This window comes from Chiloscyllium punctatum, chromosome 40 (genome assembly GCF_047496795.1).
Source record: "Chiloscyllium punctatum isolate Juve2018m chromosome 40, sChiPun1.3, whole genome shotgun sequence".
Classification (NCBI taxonomy): domain Eukaryota; kingdom Metazoa; phylum Chordata; class Chondrichthyes; order Orectolobiformes; family Hemiscylliidae; genus Chiloscyllium; species Chiloscyllium punctatum.
Window position 1 is genome coordinate 3,658,046 of NC_092778.1, and position 19,035 is coordinate 3,677,080.

Below are 19,035 nucleotides of genomic sequence, written 5' to 3' on the forward strand. Positions count from 1 at the left end.
TTGCCAGTTAACAGTAGACAGTATTTAACAGTAGTTGCCTGGGAATCTGAGCCTGCAAGAGAATATTCTGAGCCTGCAAGAGAAGTCCCGAGATCTGCCTGGTTAACTTTCCATGATGGCAGAATTAAGATTGGATGTTTACCACGGCATTAAATTACGTTTATGCAGTAAACAAAAAAAAACAAAAGAATGGTGGATGCTGGCAATCAGAAACAAAACTCAGCAGGTCTGGCAGAGAAATCAGTTAATGTTTTGGAGAAGGGTCACTGGATGTGAAATGTTAACTCTGATTTCTTTCCACAGATGCCAGACCTGCTGAGATTTTCCAGCAATTTTTATTTTCATACCTTTGTGTAGTGCTTTTAATATTCCAAGGTGTTTCATGGAAATTACATCAGAAATATTTTGACACACAGAGCTAGGACTTCTGGTCAAAATATAGCCAGAGGTAGATAGGTGGTGACTTAAAGAGAGGGGATCCACCATGGGTCACATTGCAGAAGGTCCAGTTATTAGGCAGTTGTAGAGCTGGAGCAGATTACAGTGATAGGGAGGGATGAGGCAGTGGAACAATTTCAAAAATATGTTAAATGATTCTAAGCAGCTTGTTTCCTAGGATCTATGCAGATGTTTCTTCTATATGTTGATTAATTTTCATGGGAAGAAGTTCTGTCTTAAGTTTGCTTTATGTAATTGAAAGCTATGCTCCTTTTGTCTTGCTACCGTTATCTACACAAATGTTAAAGTAGATTATGTGAAAGTCATTGAAGTTGTATAGAAGTAGATGTCTGGAATTTTGGAAGTGTTGAATTATGAGGAATCTTTATGCAAATTGTTCTTTCTTCAAAGGAAATGGTTTACAGGTATTATAATTATTGTCTGTAGGACTCTAACGAGACTGTCAGATTGACCATGATGACCTGCTTCACCTCTGTCCAGACAAGTAGGATGTATGCTTGGAAGGAAGTGCAGGGAGGGTGATAAATTCAAAACTAATCAGAGGAAACAATATTTCAGTAATTAAAAGGGCACTCTTTAGAACAGGCTCCCTATGGAGATTGTGAAAGCCCTTTTATATTTATTTATTGGAATTCAAAATTAGATTTATTCTTTTCAGAAAATGACATATCAATGTATGACTAATTTTGAGGTATTGTGTGACAATCTTTTACTTTTTACAAAGTCCATCCTGTTATTGTACACGAATAAATGATCACACTGGAAACTTTCCTGGGAGTGGTAAACTATCAGTTTGACTGAAGGGTCTGTTTCTGTGCTGTATGACTCTATCTGCATTAAATATCAGTGCAAGAGTCTTGGATTTCTGCTATAAATTAAGAAATAAAAACATTTGTAAAGCATTTACACCAACAAGCATTTTTTTCAACTTATCCAATGATGGTACCTCCACTACGCTGGAGAGTTAACATACATTTTATTTGATTGAGATTTGTAGCTTGGCTTGGAGGTTAGTGCTGTTGTCACAGCAACCTTTATATGCTACAAGACGATATGTAATATTTAGCTAATAAGGAAGTCAGGAATAGCATAAAAGCAAAAGAAAAATCATTATGATGTGGTGAAGATTAATGGGAGACCAGAGGATTGGGAAAAATAAGCAGAGGATAAGTTTTAAAAAAAAAATAAGGTAGAAGTATGAGAGAAAGTTTCTGGCAATATTAAAGAAGATTTTTTTTAGATACCTAAAAGTAAGAGAGAGGGAAGAGTAGACATTTGACCATAGGAAAATGAGGTTGGAGAAGTAGTAATGGGGAACAAAGAAATGGCAGGGATACTGAATAGGCACTTTACATCAGTTTTCACAGTGGAAGACACCAGCAGCATATCAGAACTTCGAGAGTTGGGGGCAGAGATCAGTATACCTGCCATCACTAAGAAGCAGGTGGATAAATCACCCTGACCAGAGGGACTGCACTCCAGATTTCAGAAGGAGATAGCTGAGGAGGTGTCGGTGATCTTACAGGAATCATTGGAGTCAGGGAGGGTGCCAGAGGATTGGATAGTGGCCAATGTAATTCTGCTATTGAGAAGTGGAGGCAGAAGAAAGGAAGGTATAGGCCGGTTAGCCAGACCTTGGGTATTGATAAGATTTTAGAGGTCAGTATTAAGGATGCGATTATGGAATCCTTGGAAGTACATGATAAAGTAGAATTTATGGTTTTGTCAAGGGTTAGTATTGGGACCACAACTATTCGCGATCTACTTTAACAATCTGGACAAATGAACTGAGGAAGTTGCTGCTAAGTCTGCACTTACACAAAGATAGGTGGAAGGCCAAGTAGTGTTGAACAAGCTGAGAAGCTGCAGAAGGTCTTGGACTGGTGGAGAGGGTAAGCAAAGAATTAGTAAATGGAATATAGTGTGGGAAAGTGTGAAGTTATGCAGAATAGAGGTGTAGATAATTTTCTAAACTGAGAAAGGCTTCAGTAACCTGAAGCACAAAGGAACTTGGGAGTCTGAGTTCAGGATTCTCTTAAAGTTAAAATGCAGGTTCAGTTGGCAGTTAGGAAGGCAAGTGTAACGTTAGTATTCATTTCAAGACAACTCGAAAATGAGGAGAAATACATTCCTGTATAAGGCTCTGGTCAGATCACATTTGAAATACTGAAAGCAGTTTTGAGCCCCATATCAAAGGAAGGATCTGCTGGCATTGGAAGGATTCCAGAGGACTTTTACAAGGATGACCCTGGGGATGAAGGGCTTGTCATGATGAAGGGTGGTTGAGGATCTATACTTGGAGTTTAGAAGGATAAAGTGGGATCTGATTGAACTTGCAGAATACTGAGATGCCTGGATATGGACATGGAGAAGATGTTGCCACTAGTAGGAGAAACTAGGATCTGAGGGCACAGCCTCAAAGTGAATGGTCGACCCTTTAGGACTGAGATGAGGAATTTCTTCAGCCATAATGTGGTTAATCTGTGGCACTTATTGCTGCAGAGGGCTGTGGAGGCCAAGTCATTGTGAGTATTTAAGACGGATAGGTTATTGATTAGTAAGGGGTCAAGGGTTACAGAGTTGAGACAAGGCAAGACGAGAATGGGTTTGAGAAACATTATCAGCCATGATTGAATGACCGAGCAGACTCGATAATTATGCTCCTATGACCATCCACCCTTTATATCATTATGGCTGACAACAAGTAAGTACTCTCCTTATTTTGTATTTACTTTGAAATAGCAACAGTTACACAATATTTAACATTTGTCAGGCAGAGATTTCGTCCATTTGGTGTTTCAAAAAGTTAAAATACAATTATGTCTCCATTACAAGTGTGCAAAATTAACTAATAAAAGACGTACCCCCAAGGGTTAACATATCCCTGCAAGTTGAAGTTTGGACGTGATTGTTTGAATGTTTCCTCTTATGATGGTGTTTTCTCTGTGCTATAATTTAGATGATTGATGTCCTTAAAGCTAAGATATCAGAACAGCAACAGCAACAGATGGGTCAGGAAATGCAGCTGACAACATTGCGCACGGAGCGCCAGGAGCTACATGAGCAAGTGGAAGTGCAACACAAGTAAGTCCAAAAATAAACCATTATATGTACCATTAAGCAGAATTATACTGATTGTTTAAACTCTATCTCAGCGTTTCATTCACAAAACCATTCTTGATGTAGTTGGAGTTTTTGAACCTGGAAAGAAAGCTACAAATGTATTAACTTTTAAAGTCTTAAAACAAAAGAATCTCTTGCAATTTCATTTTATCTCCCATTGCCTCTTGATGGTGTTGACTTCTCTTGGAATTCGGTTCCAATGCAACTGGCAAGCCTTCAGTTTTTCCTCCTAGTCCCATAAGAGTCCACAGACTGCCATTATCTTCATTCAGCATCATCAGGCAACAGAGTAGTTTGAAATGGCTGCTGTCTCCATTATCCTGGCCTGGCTTGACATCTGCAGTGTCTGTCTTTTGTTAAATGGACTGCATCACTAGGTTTGGACTTACTGGCATAGTTGTCCTCTGCTGCCTCAGCCGTGACCATTATTCATAGGTGAGCCAAGATAGTAAATGTCAAAAGGCCAATCACTTCTGTGGGCTTTACAAATGAACTTGATCTATCATTTTCTGTAGAGTTATAAAATTTAGGAGTGGAACCCAAGTAAATGTTGACTGCCCTAACTTAGGGAAACCTCAGCTGAATGTACGATGTTAGTACTGCCCTAGTTAAGGTCAGCTTCAGAAGGAGATTGAACTGGAATTTTTGTATGGCTGAGATGTAGTAACAGAAGAAAGACTCTGTTGAAATTTTGCAAAGAAGAGTGGTAGAGATTTTAAAGACCCATGAAAAAATAAAACTGAAATTTAAAACAAAAGGAATCTCCTTAAGTTACCTCTTTTATTTTTGGAGATTTCTGTGACCTAACTTGTTTTGAATTTTGTCTCCTTTCCCAAAATAGGAAGTGGCAAGAGGCTGTGCAAAAGATTCAGACTCTTGAAGCAGCTCAAGTGGTTAATGCTGAGAATGAGCAGAAATTGAAGGTGAGCAACAGTTTGATTATTCTCACTGTTCTCAAGAAAGTGAACAGGATGTTCTGTTTGTCATTGCAGAGTAATGGATGTTGCTAAATGAGCTGCTTGACGAAGGGCTTGAGTAATTGAGTAAAATGGGAGAAAGTGAGGACTGCAGATGCTGGAGCTCAGAGCTGAAAAATGTGTTGCTGGAAAAGCGCAGCAGGTCAGGCAGCATCAAAGGAGCAGGAGAATCGACGTTTCGGGCATAAGCCCTTCAGGATTCCTAAAGAAGGGCTTATGCCCGGAACGTCGATTCTCCTGCTCCTTTGATGCTGCCTGACCTGCTGCGCTTTTCCAGCAACACATTTTTCAGTAATTGAGTAAAATGGTGATTCAGTAAGATTTTGTGATGTACTCTGTGTTTTGGTCCTGAAGTACTTAAGCCATGTGGACTAAGAGCTCAAAGTTTCAGTTCCCATTGAGCTTTACTCCGTTGTGGATATCAATAGACTGTTGTAGTCAAACCTGAGAACTTTGAATGTGTGAAGGGGAAGAGATCATTAACTGTTTATGTTTCCAAGTTTTATCCACTGGCTACTGTTGTAATAAGTGAGAGTGAGAATAGATTGAATTTAGCAGTCATGTTCCCTGTTTTTGAGTAATCCATCATGATTTACTACTGAATGATTGACTACAATGGAACTCAAAAGTTGGACAAAGTATGATGATACTGCTTGCATCCACAAAATGATATTGCCTGGAACATTATTTGGAGAATATAAGGCAAAATGAAAATGAGAAAATAAAGCTTAAAAATTCCAATGCTTATGTATGGTTTCTTAATTTTACAGGAATTAGAGAATAAAATGACTCAGCAAGAACAAGACTCTGTGATTGTAAAGAACATGCGGTCAGATCTAGGTCGAATCCCTGAACTGGAGAAAGAGCTTCGACAGCTGAAGGAGAAGAATGCCTACTGCAGGTAAGTAAATGTGATCATTTGATTAGTCACTTTTCTGGTGAAGCATCTTGATTATAGCATGCAATATTTTCATGAAATATGCTGAATTAAAGGCAAACATGATATCCCCCGAGTTCAGATCAGCCTATTTGATCATAAGAGACTAATCTGTGAATATGGTGTATTCTCTTTGAACCTTTGTACAATGCTGCTTTGTAATGTACCTGTATTCAAGTTAAGATCACTTGCACAGCTGGTCCTGGAGAATTGTCACACTTACATCAAATATGGTTAAATACTCTCTGTACCTTTTTGAGCTATCATCCATTTCTGAGAGAAACTGTCAACATCTTTGCAAAATGAAGTAAGATCTTTGATACTAAAGAGGGGTGAAGAAACTTCTGGCTACATCTGTGGAGAAAGAAACAGAACTAACATTTCAAGTCTGGTACTACTGTTCAGAACTGAAGAAGTTCTCTGTCCACAGATGCTGCCAGATCTGCTGAGTTTCTCCAGTATTCTCTCTCTCTTTAAGATTTCCAGTGTTTTTGTATTTTGATTTTATGGAAGATTTTCGATGCTGGTAATGGAGTAAGGAATGAAAAATGGGATTATATCTCAAACAAATCCTATCTTCGACAAACAGGGAGGTGGAAGATAACAATTCACTGCTGAAGGAAGAATTAGAAAGTCTTCGTAAAAAGCTTGAACGTCTCGAGAAGTTAAAGGAAGAGAAGGTTGCTCTGGAATTGGAAAATGAGGTTAATGTTTATTTCATTTAGTTTGTTTCCTTCTTTGCCCCCTTCCAAGATAATATGACCGTCATAACATGATTAGGTGAAATGCATCAAATGTTTTGTTCCTTCGCATTCTTGGAGGGGTTGGTGACGATTCGCCACAGCAGATTCACCGCTGATGATTAGCCACTGCCAGTTCTCCACCAGCATTTCTCCACTGGGGTTGTTTGATCTCTGGAGACTATTCGCCACCAGAAATATATATATGTATTGATTGTTTTCCCTCCCACCTGTTCTTTCATACTTCTCAATCCCCTCTATTTATACAACTACATATTGATTTAAAAAAAAGGTAAAATAAATATCATTTTATTGGTTTATATATAAAAATGAGTTACAAACTTTAACCAGAAAAAGGAAATATATTTTAAAAATCTTTATACTGGCAGTAAAATCTTACATTAATATTAAAAAATCAAATTTCAGTTCATTTGATAGTTATGCGCTATTCCTCTAAGATATTCCAATCTCTTCACCATATTCAAGAACAATGCAACGCAACCACTACCTTAACCAATATAACAACAATTTTATATAGTTTAGATATGCTTGTTCTCTAACATTTTAAACGTTGTTAAATTTTTAAAAAATTAACAAAAATAAATGGTTATTAAGACAAGTGAACGCTACCACCAATATTCAAAATATACGACTTATTTGCGATGGCGAATTGTCTTCAGTGGCTAATGGGTGGTGGCTAAGCATCCTCGGTGGGCAAAGGACAGTGGCTAATCGTCGGTGGCGAATCTGTGGCGAATGGTCCCATCCCGTCTAGGAAAGGTGGAGGATCTTGCAATCATAGGATCAGTTAGCTATACTATTGATGGATTTGAGTGTATGTTTTCACTAGAACATAACGAGGAGCAGGAGTGGGCAATTTACCCCCTTGAGCCGCCTCTGCCATTTGATACGATCATGGCTGACCTCATCTTGGCTTTAACACAATTTTCTTGCCCACTCCCCATAACCCTTCAACTCTACTTATTAAACTCCATCTCCTCCTCAAATTTACTCACTGTCCCAGATCAGCCACAGTCCTGGGGGCAATGAATTCCACAGATTCACAGTCTGTACTGAGTTTGCAACTAAAACAAAACGTATTGGTTCCTCACATCACGATGTTGTATATGGTTTTCACTATGGGAAAGGTTTCATTTGCAGAGAATATTGGAGGGATTTGCTGATACCAGGAATGAAAGGCTTTCACTTAATAAGAGAGAATGGAGTAAAAGCTGTTCTCTTAATGAAAAACAGGGAAAATTAAATGGAGAACCAAAAGAGCTGCTCAGAATTGTGAAGTGCCTTGTTTGCAATAATTTGAAAACAGCTATTTACTTTCATTCCAAGGATTACAATCCTAACTTTTCCAATCGTATCACCTAAACTGAACTTTCTCAGTCTTGGAACCATTCCTGTGAAGCTCTTCTGCAGTTTCTCCAATGCCCTTCCTATATTTTAGCATTCAGAATTATACACAATACTTTAGTTGGGATTTAAGAGTGTCTTTTATAAGTTCACTCTGTATCCTTTAACTGCTATCTTCACCTGTCCTGCCATGATCACTGATCCATATGCATATACATCCAGGTTTCTCTGCTCCTGCACCCCATTTAGAATTGTACTCTTTATTTTATATCCTTTATTTCCTCCTACCAAAATGCATCAATTTACACATCTTTGCATTGACCTTCATCTGCCACATATTTTCCCAGTCCACCGATTTTGTTAGGTCATTGAGAGTTCTGCAGTGTCCTCCTTTATACTTTACAACGCTTCCAAGTTTTGTATCGTCTGCAAACTTTGAAATTTATCAAGATTTAAATTGTTGCGATATATTGGATAAATAAAAGGTCTGAATGCTGATCCTTTACAGCCTGAAAAATATTCAATGTCAGATATCACTTGGCTATTTTGTAACCATATGAGCTATATCTTTTCTCATAAGTCAATTATTTGGTGCTGTTTCGAATGACTTTGAGAAGACAGTATCTCTAGTTCTTTGTTCGGTGTATGGACTTCTGAGGCCTGTACACAGCAGCGACCTATGAATACAGAAGTCTGTCAGCACGTCTGTTGTGGCATGCGCAAAACCTCAGAGCATCTGCAATCATTCAGCTTAGAGGGAGCACTGGTCACTGATGCTTTGTTGCATCTTCAAACTCCAACAAGTTAGTTAAACATGGTTTTCTTATTAGAAATCCAAGTGACTTCTAATTCCAGCCCAAGAAACATCTCCATCACTATGGTTAAACTGAGTGGTCTGCAATTTGCTGGTTTTATCCTAACAATGTATTTTGTACAGGGGCATGATGTTTGCAGTTCTCCAATCTTTTGGCACCTTGCCTGAGCCTATGGAAAACTGAAAGATTAGGGCCAGTGTCCCTGCAATTTCCTTTAGTATCCTTGGTTACACCTCACCTAGTCCTAGTCTACAATACTGATACATTGTCAACTTTAAGTGCCAGTAGTCCATCCAACACTTCTTGGTCTCAGCTGCATCTCCTTCTTTAGTAAAGACAAATGCAAAGATTTCATTTTAATGCCTCAGCCATGTCACTGCTTCCATATGAAATACTTTTTTTTGGTCCTAATTGGCCCCATTCCTCTTCATACCACTTTTATATTAATATACCTATACAAGAGTTTGAGACTCCCCATTATATTGGCTGCCAGTGTTTCTCAGTATTCAGCTGCTCTGAATATGCTTTTTGCCTTCACTCTGTACCTCTGCATTCTTTTTGGTTCTCAATTTTCCACCAGTCACCTATCATAAACCCAGTTTTTCTTTCAAGTTCAATTTCATTTATCATCCAGGAAGTTCTGGATTTGTCTGCCATTACTTTTTGAGGAAATATACCTTGACTGTACCTGAACCATCCTCAAAAGTAGCCCATTGTTTTGTTACAGTTTTTCTCACCACTGTTTGTTTCTTTCCAGTCTATCTTACCCAGCTCTGTTCTTGCCCCATTGAATTTGGTTCTCCCTCAGTTGATTTTTGTTAAACTCTGGAATGATGTTGTCACTCTCAACTTTATGGATGCCACGATCACTTATCTCCTAAATGCTCCCCCACTGACACTCTGCCTACCTTTATTGCCAAGAATCAGGTTCAACAGAGCATCTTTTTACTATTGGACTGGAAGCATACTGCTGTAGAAATGTCTCCTGAACACCATCTAGGAACACTTTCCACTTGCTGCCCCTTGCACTACCAGTATCCCAGACTGTGTTTGGAGTATCAAAGGCCTCCATTATAATTACTCTATAACATTAGCATCTCTCTGCCATTTTGCGACAGCGTATTCCTCTTCATCCTTCCCAATAGTTGATGGTCTATGGTCTCAGCAAATTGATTCTGTTTTCTAATCCTCTGAGACATCCTTTTTTCTCAAGCATTGCAGTACCCTCCTTTGAAAAGAAAATTGCCACTCCTCATTCTCACTTTCCCTTTCCCTTCCTTTTTCTATCATTTCTCAATACCTAGACCCAGGAATATTTAAACTCCATCTCACCCTTCGGCAAGTCAGGCCTCTATTAGCACAGCATCATCTTTCCACATGGTAATCTGTACTTGTAACTTACTGAAATCTGATTTACTTTAGCCATGCATTCATGTCTGTGTTCAGTGACCCTGGTTTAGTCTTCATTACTTTCTTCCATTTTTGAGTTCACCACTAACTCACTGTCGTCCATACTAATTCTCTGTCTCTCCAAGCATTTTTGCAAACTTTGGGATTCAGTATCCTATCTTGGTTCACACACATCTGCCAAGTTAATCCCAGCACACTATCAAAATGCCCTGGATCTGTTCAGGAATACAGTTGCCATCTTCCCTGGAAGCACTACCATGTCCCAGGAATAAAGCCCTCCCTCCTGCACTATTTTTCCAGTCAGCATTCAATCTGCCTTATCATTCTGCACTTGGCATTGAGAATAATCTGGAGGTTACTTCATTTGAGGCACTCTTTTACCGACCGAACTCCCTAATTTCCTATTTGCAGGAGCAGTCAACTATCTTTTAAGAGGCTCATTTAGGAAAAATAGAAAAGGATAAAAATTTTTTAATAATGAACAATTTCTCCTGAATAGTGATAAAGCAGATTTTGTCATTGCTTTTATACAGAGGAAGTTGATAAATATTTGAGAAAGTTGGATTTTAAAATAATATGGGGAAAGGTCATATTGGATAGCTGCTTCAAAGTTGGCTCACCAGTGATTGGCCTTCCCTGAACTGTACAGTTCTATAATTCTGTTATTTTCTAATGTTAAAATTTTTTCATCAAGGAGTGATTTCTAGATTTTTACTGTATTTCTTTTTATTTTAGAAATTACTGGCTAAGTTGCAAAGTTGGGAGAATGTGGAGCAAACTTCAGGATTAAATATTCGGTAGGATTTTGTGGCAAGATATCTTTTTTCTTTTCAAAAGAAGATAGCCATCTGCATTCATAACAATTTTGTCTTTTCCTTTTTTTTTGCTATGTCTGCTGTGTATCTGTGTTGTATCATTCCTATATGAACATTTATTTTGTATAATAGTGATTGACTGGTCTCCATAATGCATTGTCTATTCTATTTATTATGTGCCTACAATTGAAACTTGACAATTTGCATCTTGCTGTTGCAGCATGTAAACTCAATGTAAAATATTGGGACAAACTGCTTTGCACAAGTTATATCTCCATGTTCATCACTCATATGTGATCCTTTGTGATGCTGTCAACTGAAAAACATGTTGAAATACGAACAGAAAAATGCTGGGAATGTACAACAGATTATTTGACAGACAAAATTAAGTGATTTAACAAATGTAATCCAATGCAATGTCCCTCTAGTCACTGGAATGGGACTTATTCTGTGTGGTCCTTATAAGTACCAGTCATAATGTAGCCCATTTCTTAAACAACAAGAAATTTTTTCAATCCCAAAGCATTGGACAGGTGCATGAACCCATTAACACATTAATATTACAGAATCTGTTTAAGGAATACTACTATTAAATTACCAGAATTTAGTAAAAGAGTTTTTTTGCTCCTGTGCTCCATTCGACCATGAATGTAGACTCAAGATTTATAAGGTTTAGCGTTTTCTAAATGTTAAACTCAAATTACATGATGAATTATAGTGCATAAACTCAAATACCCCTAATAGCTCACCTAATAGCCAGGTTATTTGTTTCAAACACACAGTTCCTTGAACTTCTGTACCGATCAGCAGTTAACTCTCCCTTTTGCGAGCAGGATAGAATTCCAAAGATCTGAAAAACCTCTGCTCATATTGTAATTTTCTAGCAGGGCCAACTAATAGCCATGAGGAGCAAGTATCTGAGTAACATTTTCCCTTTATAACTTGCGAATTCTATCCACTAAGTTTGAAAAAATTTCACAGATAAAGGTAACTATGACCATGAGACATAAGAGTAGAAATTAAACATTGACCCCATCGAATCTGCTCTGCCATTACATCATGGCTGATAAGTTTCTCAACCCCATTCTCCCACTTTCTCCCTGTAACCCCTGATTTTCCAGATATTCATGAACCGATCTATCTCAATTTTAAATACACTCATTGACCTGGCCTCCACAGCCCTCTGAATTCCATAGATTCACCATTCTGGCTGAAGAAGTTTCTCCTTGTCTCTGTTCTCAAAGGTCTTCCCTTTACTCTCATTTAAGGCGGTGCACTCTGGTGCTAGTCCCTCCGACCAATAGGACTTGCTCACAAGCTTTCCTTTAAAGCCATTGCATCACTTGGTACTTATTAGCTTTAACGGAGTCATCAGATCAGGTCCTATAATATTTTTTGCCTTCTTTGAATCATATTTAAATGGGATAATAAAGCAAGCTTAGTTTCTATCCATATTTCAGCCAAATTCTGAATGTGAGGAACTGTGTAACCCCACATATATTTTTACCTATATTTTTATAGTACCATAAAGTAGATCTTATCGAAGATGCTGCCACCTGTATCCTAACTTGCAGCAATTCTCATTTGAATTTCACCCTTGTGCTCACTCAATGATTCCTGCTCCAGCAATACCCCAATTTTTGAAATTTTCAATATTTGTTCTTAAATTCTTCTGTTCACATGCCCTTCCTGTCTCTGTTACTTCCTCTAGTCCTACAGCACTCATATGTGATTCCTTGAATTCTGTTCTTTAGTCACTCCTGAATTTCACTGCACCATCTTTGGCAGACATACCTTCATCTGATGAAGCTACATGTTCTAGAATTCTTTCTGCAAGTGTCTCTTGCGCTCTCTGTGTCTCTGCACCTTTTTGTCCTCCTTCTAACTATTTCTTAAAAACTATCTCTCTGTCCAAACTTGTAATCATTTGTTCTGATATTGTGTGGTGTGTTTACCAATTTAGTTTTATAAGGCTTTTATGAAGATTTGATGATCTTGGGATGGTAAGTATGTGTTGTCAAGGAGGTTGTTCATTTACATTGGTTTACTATCTTGCAGCTTCTACTTTCAGTGGCAGATAATGGCTTTTTTATAACTTTACTTTGCTTTATAAAAGCACTTATTTTCAGACAAAATAACACTTGGTCCAATCTTCCATTGATTAGGTTATTCCAAAGAGGATGTTTGGTGGGCATCTGAATTCAATGGTTGCCTGTCTGACTATACTGAGAGTCAGCAGTAACTTGCAGTTGTCCAGCATAGCTTATGGAGTTAATAACTGCATCAGAGTACGTTAAAAGTATGTTAAAATCATTGACACTGGGTAATGTCTAAAAAATTCTGCGGAGGAGTGATTTGAAGGAATAATTGAAAGAGAATTTACAGAAAGATTTAGAAAATAAAACTAGATGCTTGCAATTGCCTGAAGCCAAGGCAGACATCAGGCTATACCAAAATTCCAATAATGTTGGCACTTAAGTGTTGTAACTGGTGTCTTGGAGGAAATGGTCAGTGAATGTGCATGTAGTAAGCTCCCACAAGCAGTAATGAGATAACAGCTGAATAATCTGCTTTTGTCATGTTGGTCGAAGACTTAATATTGGTTTTTCTTCAAATGTGCCATGACATCTTTTGCATCCACCCAAAAGGGTGATGGGTGCTTTTGTTGTCTCAACTGAAAGGTAACACCTCTGTCAGAGTGGTACTACCTCAGTACAGCACTTGTGCTGACTTGCATTTATACTTATTCATTTCAGTGGAACTTGAATGCATGGCCTTTTAACTAAGAAACAATAAGTTACCTCTGAATACCAGTGAAGAGAAAAAAAATTGATAAGGTCATATTTGGAAAAAGAATTTGAGGGCAGAAACCTATTGCCTGAAGGATTCCTACTGATGGTAGAACAGAGTCAGTCTTGGATTGTAGAATTTTAGTTTAACCTTGGCTTCAGGCAATTAGATTAGATTACTTACAGTGTGGAAACAGGCCCTTCGGCCCAGCAAGTCCACACCGACCCGCCGAAGAGCAACCCACCCAGACCCATTCCCCTACATTTACCCCTGCACCTAACACTACGGGCAATTTAGCATGGCCAAATCACCTAACCTGCACATCTTTGGACTGTGGGAGGAAACTGGAGCACCCGGAGGAAACCCATGCGCACACGGGGAGAATGTGCAAACTCCACACAGTCAGTCGCCTGAGGCGGGAAATGAACCCGGGTCTCTGGCGCTGTGAGGCAGCAGTGCTAACCACTGGTGTAATTAAGGTGTAGATGAGGGTTTCTGTAGCAGCATAAGTGTGGGTGGGTCATTTGAATGCATTGAGTTGGCTTTGGGATATAAGATCATGAATAAGACCTGTATGTCATTCACAAGTGGCCTGGTTTTTTCTATTTTGGTTCCACCTAATGTGCCTGAATATCAGCAATTCAGCAAGATTTGCTGAAGTGTTAATTTGATACAGTAGGGGGCAGTGTTGCCATTGTGACACAGCATAGCAACAGCTGTGTTGGTTCTGAAGCCTCTTAGATTGTTAACAATTTTCAAAATATATATTTTGTTTATTGCAGAATTTATATTAGAAAACAAATGTAGTGTAATTTTTATTTAACTTGGTGTAAACTTTAAATTTAGTTGCTTCTGAAAGAGAATACAGGTACTTGTTAAATTGGGAGGACTTGCATAACTATTTCAATTGACTGGATTTTAGTCTTGTCATAGAATACTTGAAGTCTGTGTGCTGTCTACTTCACCATAGTTACTGTAAGAAAAATATAATTAAGTTGCTTTCATGCTGGGCTAAATCTTGGACATAGCTCAAGACATCCAAGTTTTGCACAGTCAGTTGCATGATTTGACTGAGGTTGGGTGCCAGTGAAACGTAGTAAGGTCCTGCCAGCCACTGTCAATTGTAGGTTTGGCGCATTTGCTTTCTGTTAGAAAGCTATGTGAAACCCATTTTCTGGAGCCACCTTCATGTGGGACTTGGCTTTATGTGAAATCTAACTTCAAATCCTTGTAAAACACTGCTTATTTTTACAGTTTTCCTTTGCTGCGTATTCTAAGAAAGAGCTTGCAGGGGGGATAGTTCTGAAATTACAGGCTGATGGTTAAGTTGTAATTTGTATATCAATTGTTTTTTGTCCTTTTAGCCTCTACTTAGTCTAGACCAATTGTAAAACTCTAGTGGTGGCACTTTTTCAGCACTGTGTCTCATCTTCTAGTTCCTTTATTGAAGTTTAGCCTCTACCTAGGTCTGATGGATTATGTATTATAAATACGTAGCAATATTCCATGGGGTTTTAGGTCTATTTCAGTGATTAATAGACGATATATAATAAATGCCTTACAACATCCCAGTGAGTTGTTTGGCCAATACTTGATTCTGATGAATGACTTGTGTTATCTATCCAACTGAATTGAACTGTGATTTTTAGCTTGTGCTTGAGCTTAATGGATATCTTAGATATTTACAATATTCATATGTTGTTTGTACCTTTTCCTCAGCTTGCAGAATGATTTATTAGAGAAGTCAGATCTGCTCACTCTGCCTCTCTGCTTCCCAGCCCATCCAGTGTTTTCTAAACTTTCAAAATTTCTTGTACCACATAACATTAACTTTAGACAGCTGATCTGATCTTAGGAGTTGCCAGTATTACTTCTAAAGTTTGCAGCTACACCCTTGTCTATTTTTAATTTTGTCTCATTTTATGAAATGCTTGTGCCCTTCTGATATCTTGCTGAACAGACTGCATAAATTAGCCTTGATTGCAGATTATTGGATAAGAAGTGCAAGAACCAAACCATGATTCTTCCCTTAAACAACATGTGAGTGCCAGATGGTTGATGAAGAGCCCTAGCTAATTATTTTCCATTGTCCAACCTGGGAATGGTACAAACTCTCAATCTGTCAGATTTACTGAACTCATTTTTGCAATTTAACATAGTTCTGAAACACAGCCAGAGATAATAAGAGCTCACAAAGGGCTAATAATAAAACAAAAAGTCCTGGTGCTGAAAATCTGAAAGGAAACTAGAAAAAACGGGTATTAGTCAGGTTTGGGGGCATTGGTGGAGAGTGATTGTGTTCATGTTTTGTGGCTCTTATTTTCTAACTTGCTTCTGTTCTGACCGTTCTGTCTTCTGCCTGCTATACTGTCCCAAATGTTTGCATGATTGGCAATCTTAATTGGATTACTGCAGCACTCATAAATTCATTGCTGCTGTTCAATTCCTCGAGTTTTCTGAATTAGTCTTTCGCATAAGTGTACAGTACATTGTTCATTTGAGAACTCTGTCAGACTGGAGTAGAGTTAAGAGAATGATGAAGCACACCCTATATTTATGGCAGTAGCTGCCGTATGTTAAATTTTAAAGATGTAGCTTGAGTGTTATTGAATGATTGAATAAGTGCGGTCCTAGGTAGATATGTGGATAAGGTGGGTAGTTGGATCAAGGGAAAGCATAGTTGGATCTTGTTGACTGAGGTCAGTTTAGTAGTTATCCAGTTATTAGATTAAGTTTTAATTTGTATAATCTTTCCTTAATGTTAATCTAATCTGTTTTAATCTAATACTTGAAATAGATTAGATTAAGATTAAGGAAAGATACCCAGGTGTTAGATTAAGATTCAATTTGTCTAATCTTTTCTGTATAGCAATCCAAGTAAATTTGTTCAAAGTTTCTGATGATAACTCTAATTGGGATGTGTGAGGAAGTGGTATGGGTGAATTGTCTTTCAGAATTTCCTTGGGCAATTCCCAAGGAAATGTGTGTACTTTGAGGCTTCCACAAGATCCAGACATGCATCTTTTGTTGTGCATTTGATCACCGATCATCTGGAATTTGGAAGACCTGTCCAAAATATCAATGAAGCTCAACATAACCTTGAGGAAAAGTAGCACATGTCTTGACTAGGTACTTGATGAGAGTGTGGTGCTGGAAAAGCACAGCAGGTCAGGCGGAATCCAAGGAGCAGGAGAATCGATGTTTCGTGCATAAGCCCTTCATCAGTGATCTAGGTACTTTACAGTCTTCTGGACTTAACAGTGAATGCATCAATTTTAGATTATAACCTTGATCCCTATTTTGTTTCTTTTTTTTTGCTTGTTCAGTTTTTTCCTTTATTGGTTTTGACTTCTTTACGTTGTGTCTGGATGACTAATATCCTGCATTCACACTTCATCAAGAATATGTTTTCTGTTTCTCTACTTGTCCCTTTGACTTTTATGCCCCAATTCCTTTTGTTCCATGAAATCATTCAATCTGAAATTACCTTCACTTTGTCACAGATGTTTTCTTTTGTTCTTCCCAAACTCCCCTTGAACTTGTTCAGGAGGGACAGTTTAGGACTAAAGGTTAAGTTTTGGCAACTGAAACATAGATTTAAAAGTCACACAACATCAGGTTATAGTCCAACAGATTTAGTTAGAGATACTAGCTTTTGAAATGCTGCTGCTTCTTCAAGTGGTTGTGGAGCAGAATCATATGACACAGAATTTAAAGCAACAGGATTGCAGTGGCATGGCATGTAATATTAAACCCATTTTAGCTTGAGTCTTTCATCTTTTAGAATGATCTTTTTTTTATTCCTTCATAGTTAAATCCCAGAACTGTTTTAAAGTTACATTCTCAATGTGGGCGGCACGGTGGCACAGTGGTTAGCACTGCTGCCTCACAGCGCCTGAGACCCGGGTTCAATTCCCGCCTCAGGCGACTGACTGTGTGGAGTTTGCACGTTCTCCCCGTGTCTGCGTGGGTTTCCTCCAGGTGCTCCGGTTTCCTCCCACAGTCCAAAGATGTGCAGGCTAGGTGAATTGGCCATGCTAAATTGCCCACAGTGTTAGGTAAGGGGTAAATGTAGATGTAGGGGTATGGGTGGGTTACGCTTCGGCGGGGTGGTGTGGACTTGTTGGGCTGAAGGGCCTGTTTCCACACTGTAAGTAATCTAAAAAAAATAGCTTTTAACAATAGGTGCCATCTCAGCTCACCTCAGATAACGCATCGAAGTTAAAATTTCCCAACGTTAGGTCAGAGTGATTCTATTTCTAAAATGGGATTTTTAGGATTTCACATGGATTTATGCAGTTTTTGAGCAAAATAAAATGTAATTCTGCCAATACAAAATCACCACCCAAACCTATATGGGTGTATGTGCAGGGGAGACTGAATGTCTGTCTGAGAGTGTGAGTGTGTGTGTGTGAGAGAGAGAGAGAGATGGAGTATAAATCTGTGAGAGGGTGTGTGTGTGAGTGCATGAGAGAGGGTCTGTAGGAGTGTGTGTGTGTGAGTGAGAGAGAGATAAAATAATGCAGTGGGGTCACCTGCAGTGTGACATGAACCTAAGGTCTCGGTTGAGGCTATCCCCATGTGACCCCACCTGTTACAATACGGGGTAAACACCTCTGCTAATTTAAACCAAGCACACCGAGAAGCACATCTTGTGCTGTAACCTGTTAAATTTCGAGAGGCAAAGAACCACCCCAGATATTACTATTTGAAGTAAAAATTAACAATTTTATTCTTTAAGTCCAACAGGGAACATTAAACTAACAACTATTTACTACTCCTTTGTCTTAAACCTATCTTTTATCTCCCAAATACTGGTCCAATTAAAAAAAAAACTGATTAAAAGAAAAATGATCACATTTCAAAAGCAGCCAGCTGTGTCAATTCTTCTTTGTAGATTTTCCTGTGTATTTTCCTAGATCATCTTTTCTCAGATCTTCTGCTGCACAACTTTTCCTGTGGACAGATACCTTTCAGAGAGCTATTTGGCTTGCAGTCTGTACTTGTTGGTGCTCCTTGCAGTTCTCCCCATAACTATTCAAAATATCCTGTTTTATACCCAAAAACACTGGATCATTTCATTGGTTTGATGTCATCCCAACCAGTAAAATTCAAATACGATTGGATTTTGATGTTTGGAGCATAATTTAAACTGACTGAATTTGAATTTGTTTTTGTACCATGGCAACACTCTTTGTTTCAACCAAATGTAATATTTTTAAATTGTTCAGCACACTGTGCTTTCAGTCAGTCCTTGCTAGCTTCGTCTCTCTCTTAAAGATACAGTACACACCTACACCTTCATAACATGGTGCACTAAACATCTCAGACATGCACACACACACTCCTACAGATCCTCTCTCATACACTCACACATACACCCCCCCACTCTCACCCACACATGCACCCTTTCACAGACTTATACTCCATTACACTCACAGACATATACACACTCTCCCCCAACACACACACACATATACACACACACTCACGTTTGGGTGGTGAATTTGTACTTGCAGAATTACATTTTATTTTGTTCAAAAACTGCATAAATCCATGTAAAGTTCTGTAAATCCTCTTTTACAAATAGAATCAGTCTGATCT

General features: G+C 38.4%; 1 protein-coding gene across 3 annotated transcripts in view; it reads left to right on the forward strand.

The window, feature by feature from the left end:
• mad1l1 (mitotic arrest deficient 1 like 1) overlaps positions 1 to 19,035 on the forward strand; it is a 900,368-nt gene that overhangs the window by 8,351 nt on the left and 872,982 nt on the right. For 2 of the 3 annotated variants that reach the window (XM_072559202.1, XM_072559203.1), the window contains exons 5-9: positions 3,419 to 3,543; positions 4,424 to 4,505; positions 5,330 to 5,460; positions 6,086 to 6,200; positions 10,562 to 10,623. In XM_072559202.1, coding sequence (XP_072415303.1) covers positions 3,419 to 3,543; positions 4,424 to 4,505; positions 5,330 to 5,460; positions 6,086 to 6,200; positions 10,562 to 10,623 — 515 coding nt within the window. The remainder of the gene's footprint in view (positions 1 to 3,418; positions 3,544 to 4,423; positions 4,506 to 5,329; positions 5,461 to 6,085; positions 6,201 to 10,561; positions 10,624 to 19,035) is intronic. The other variant, XM_072559204.1, reaches the window with a different exon arrangement.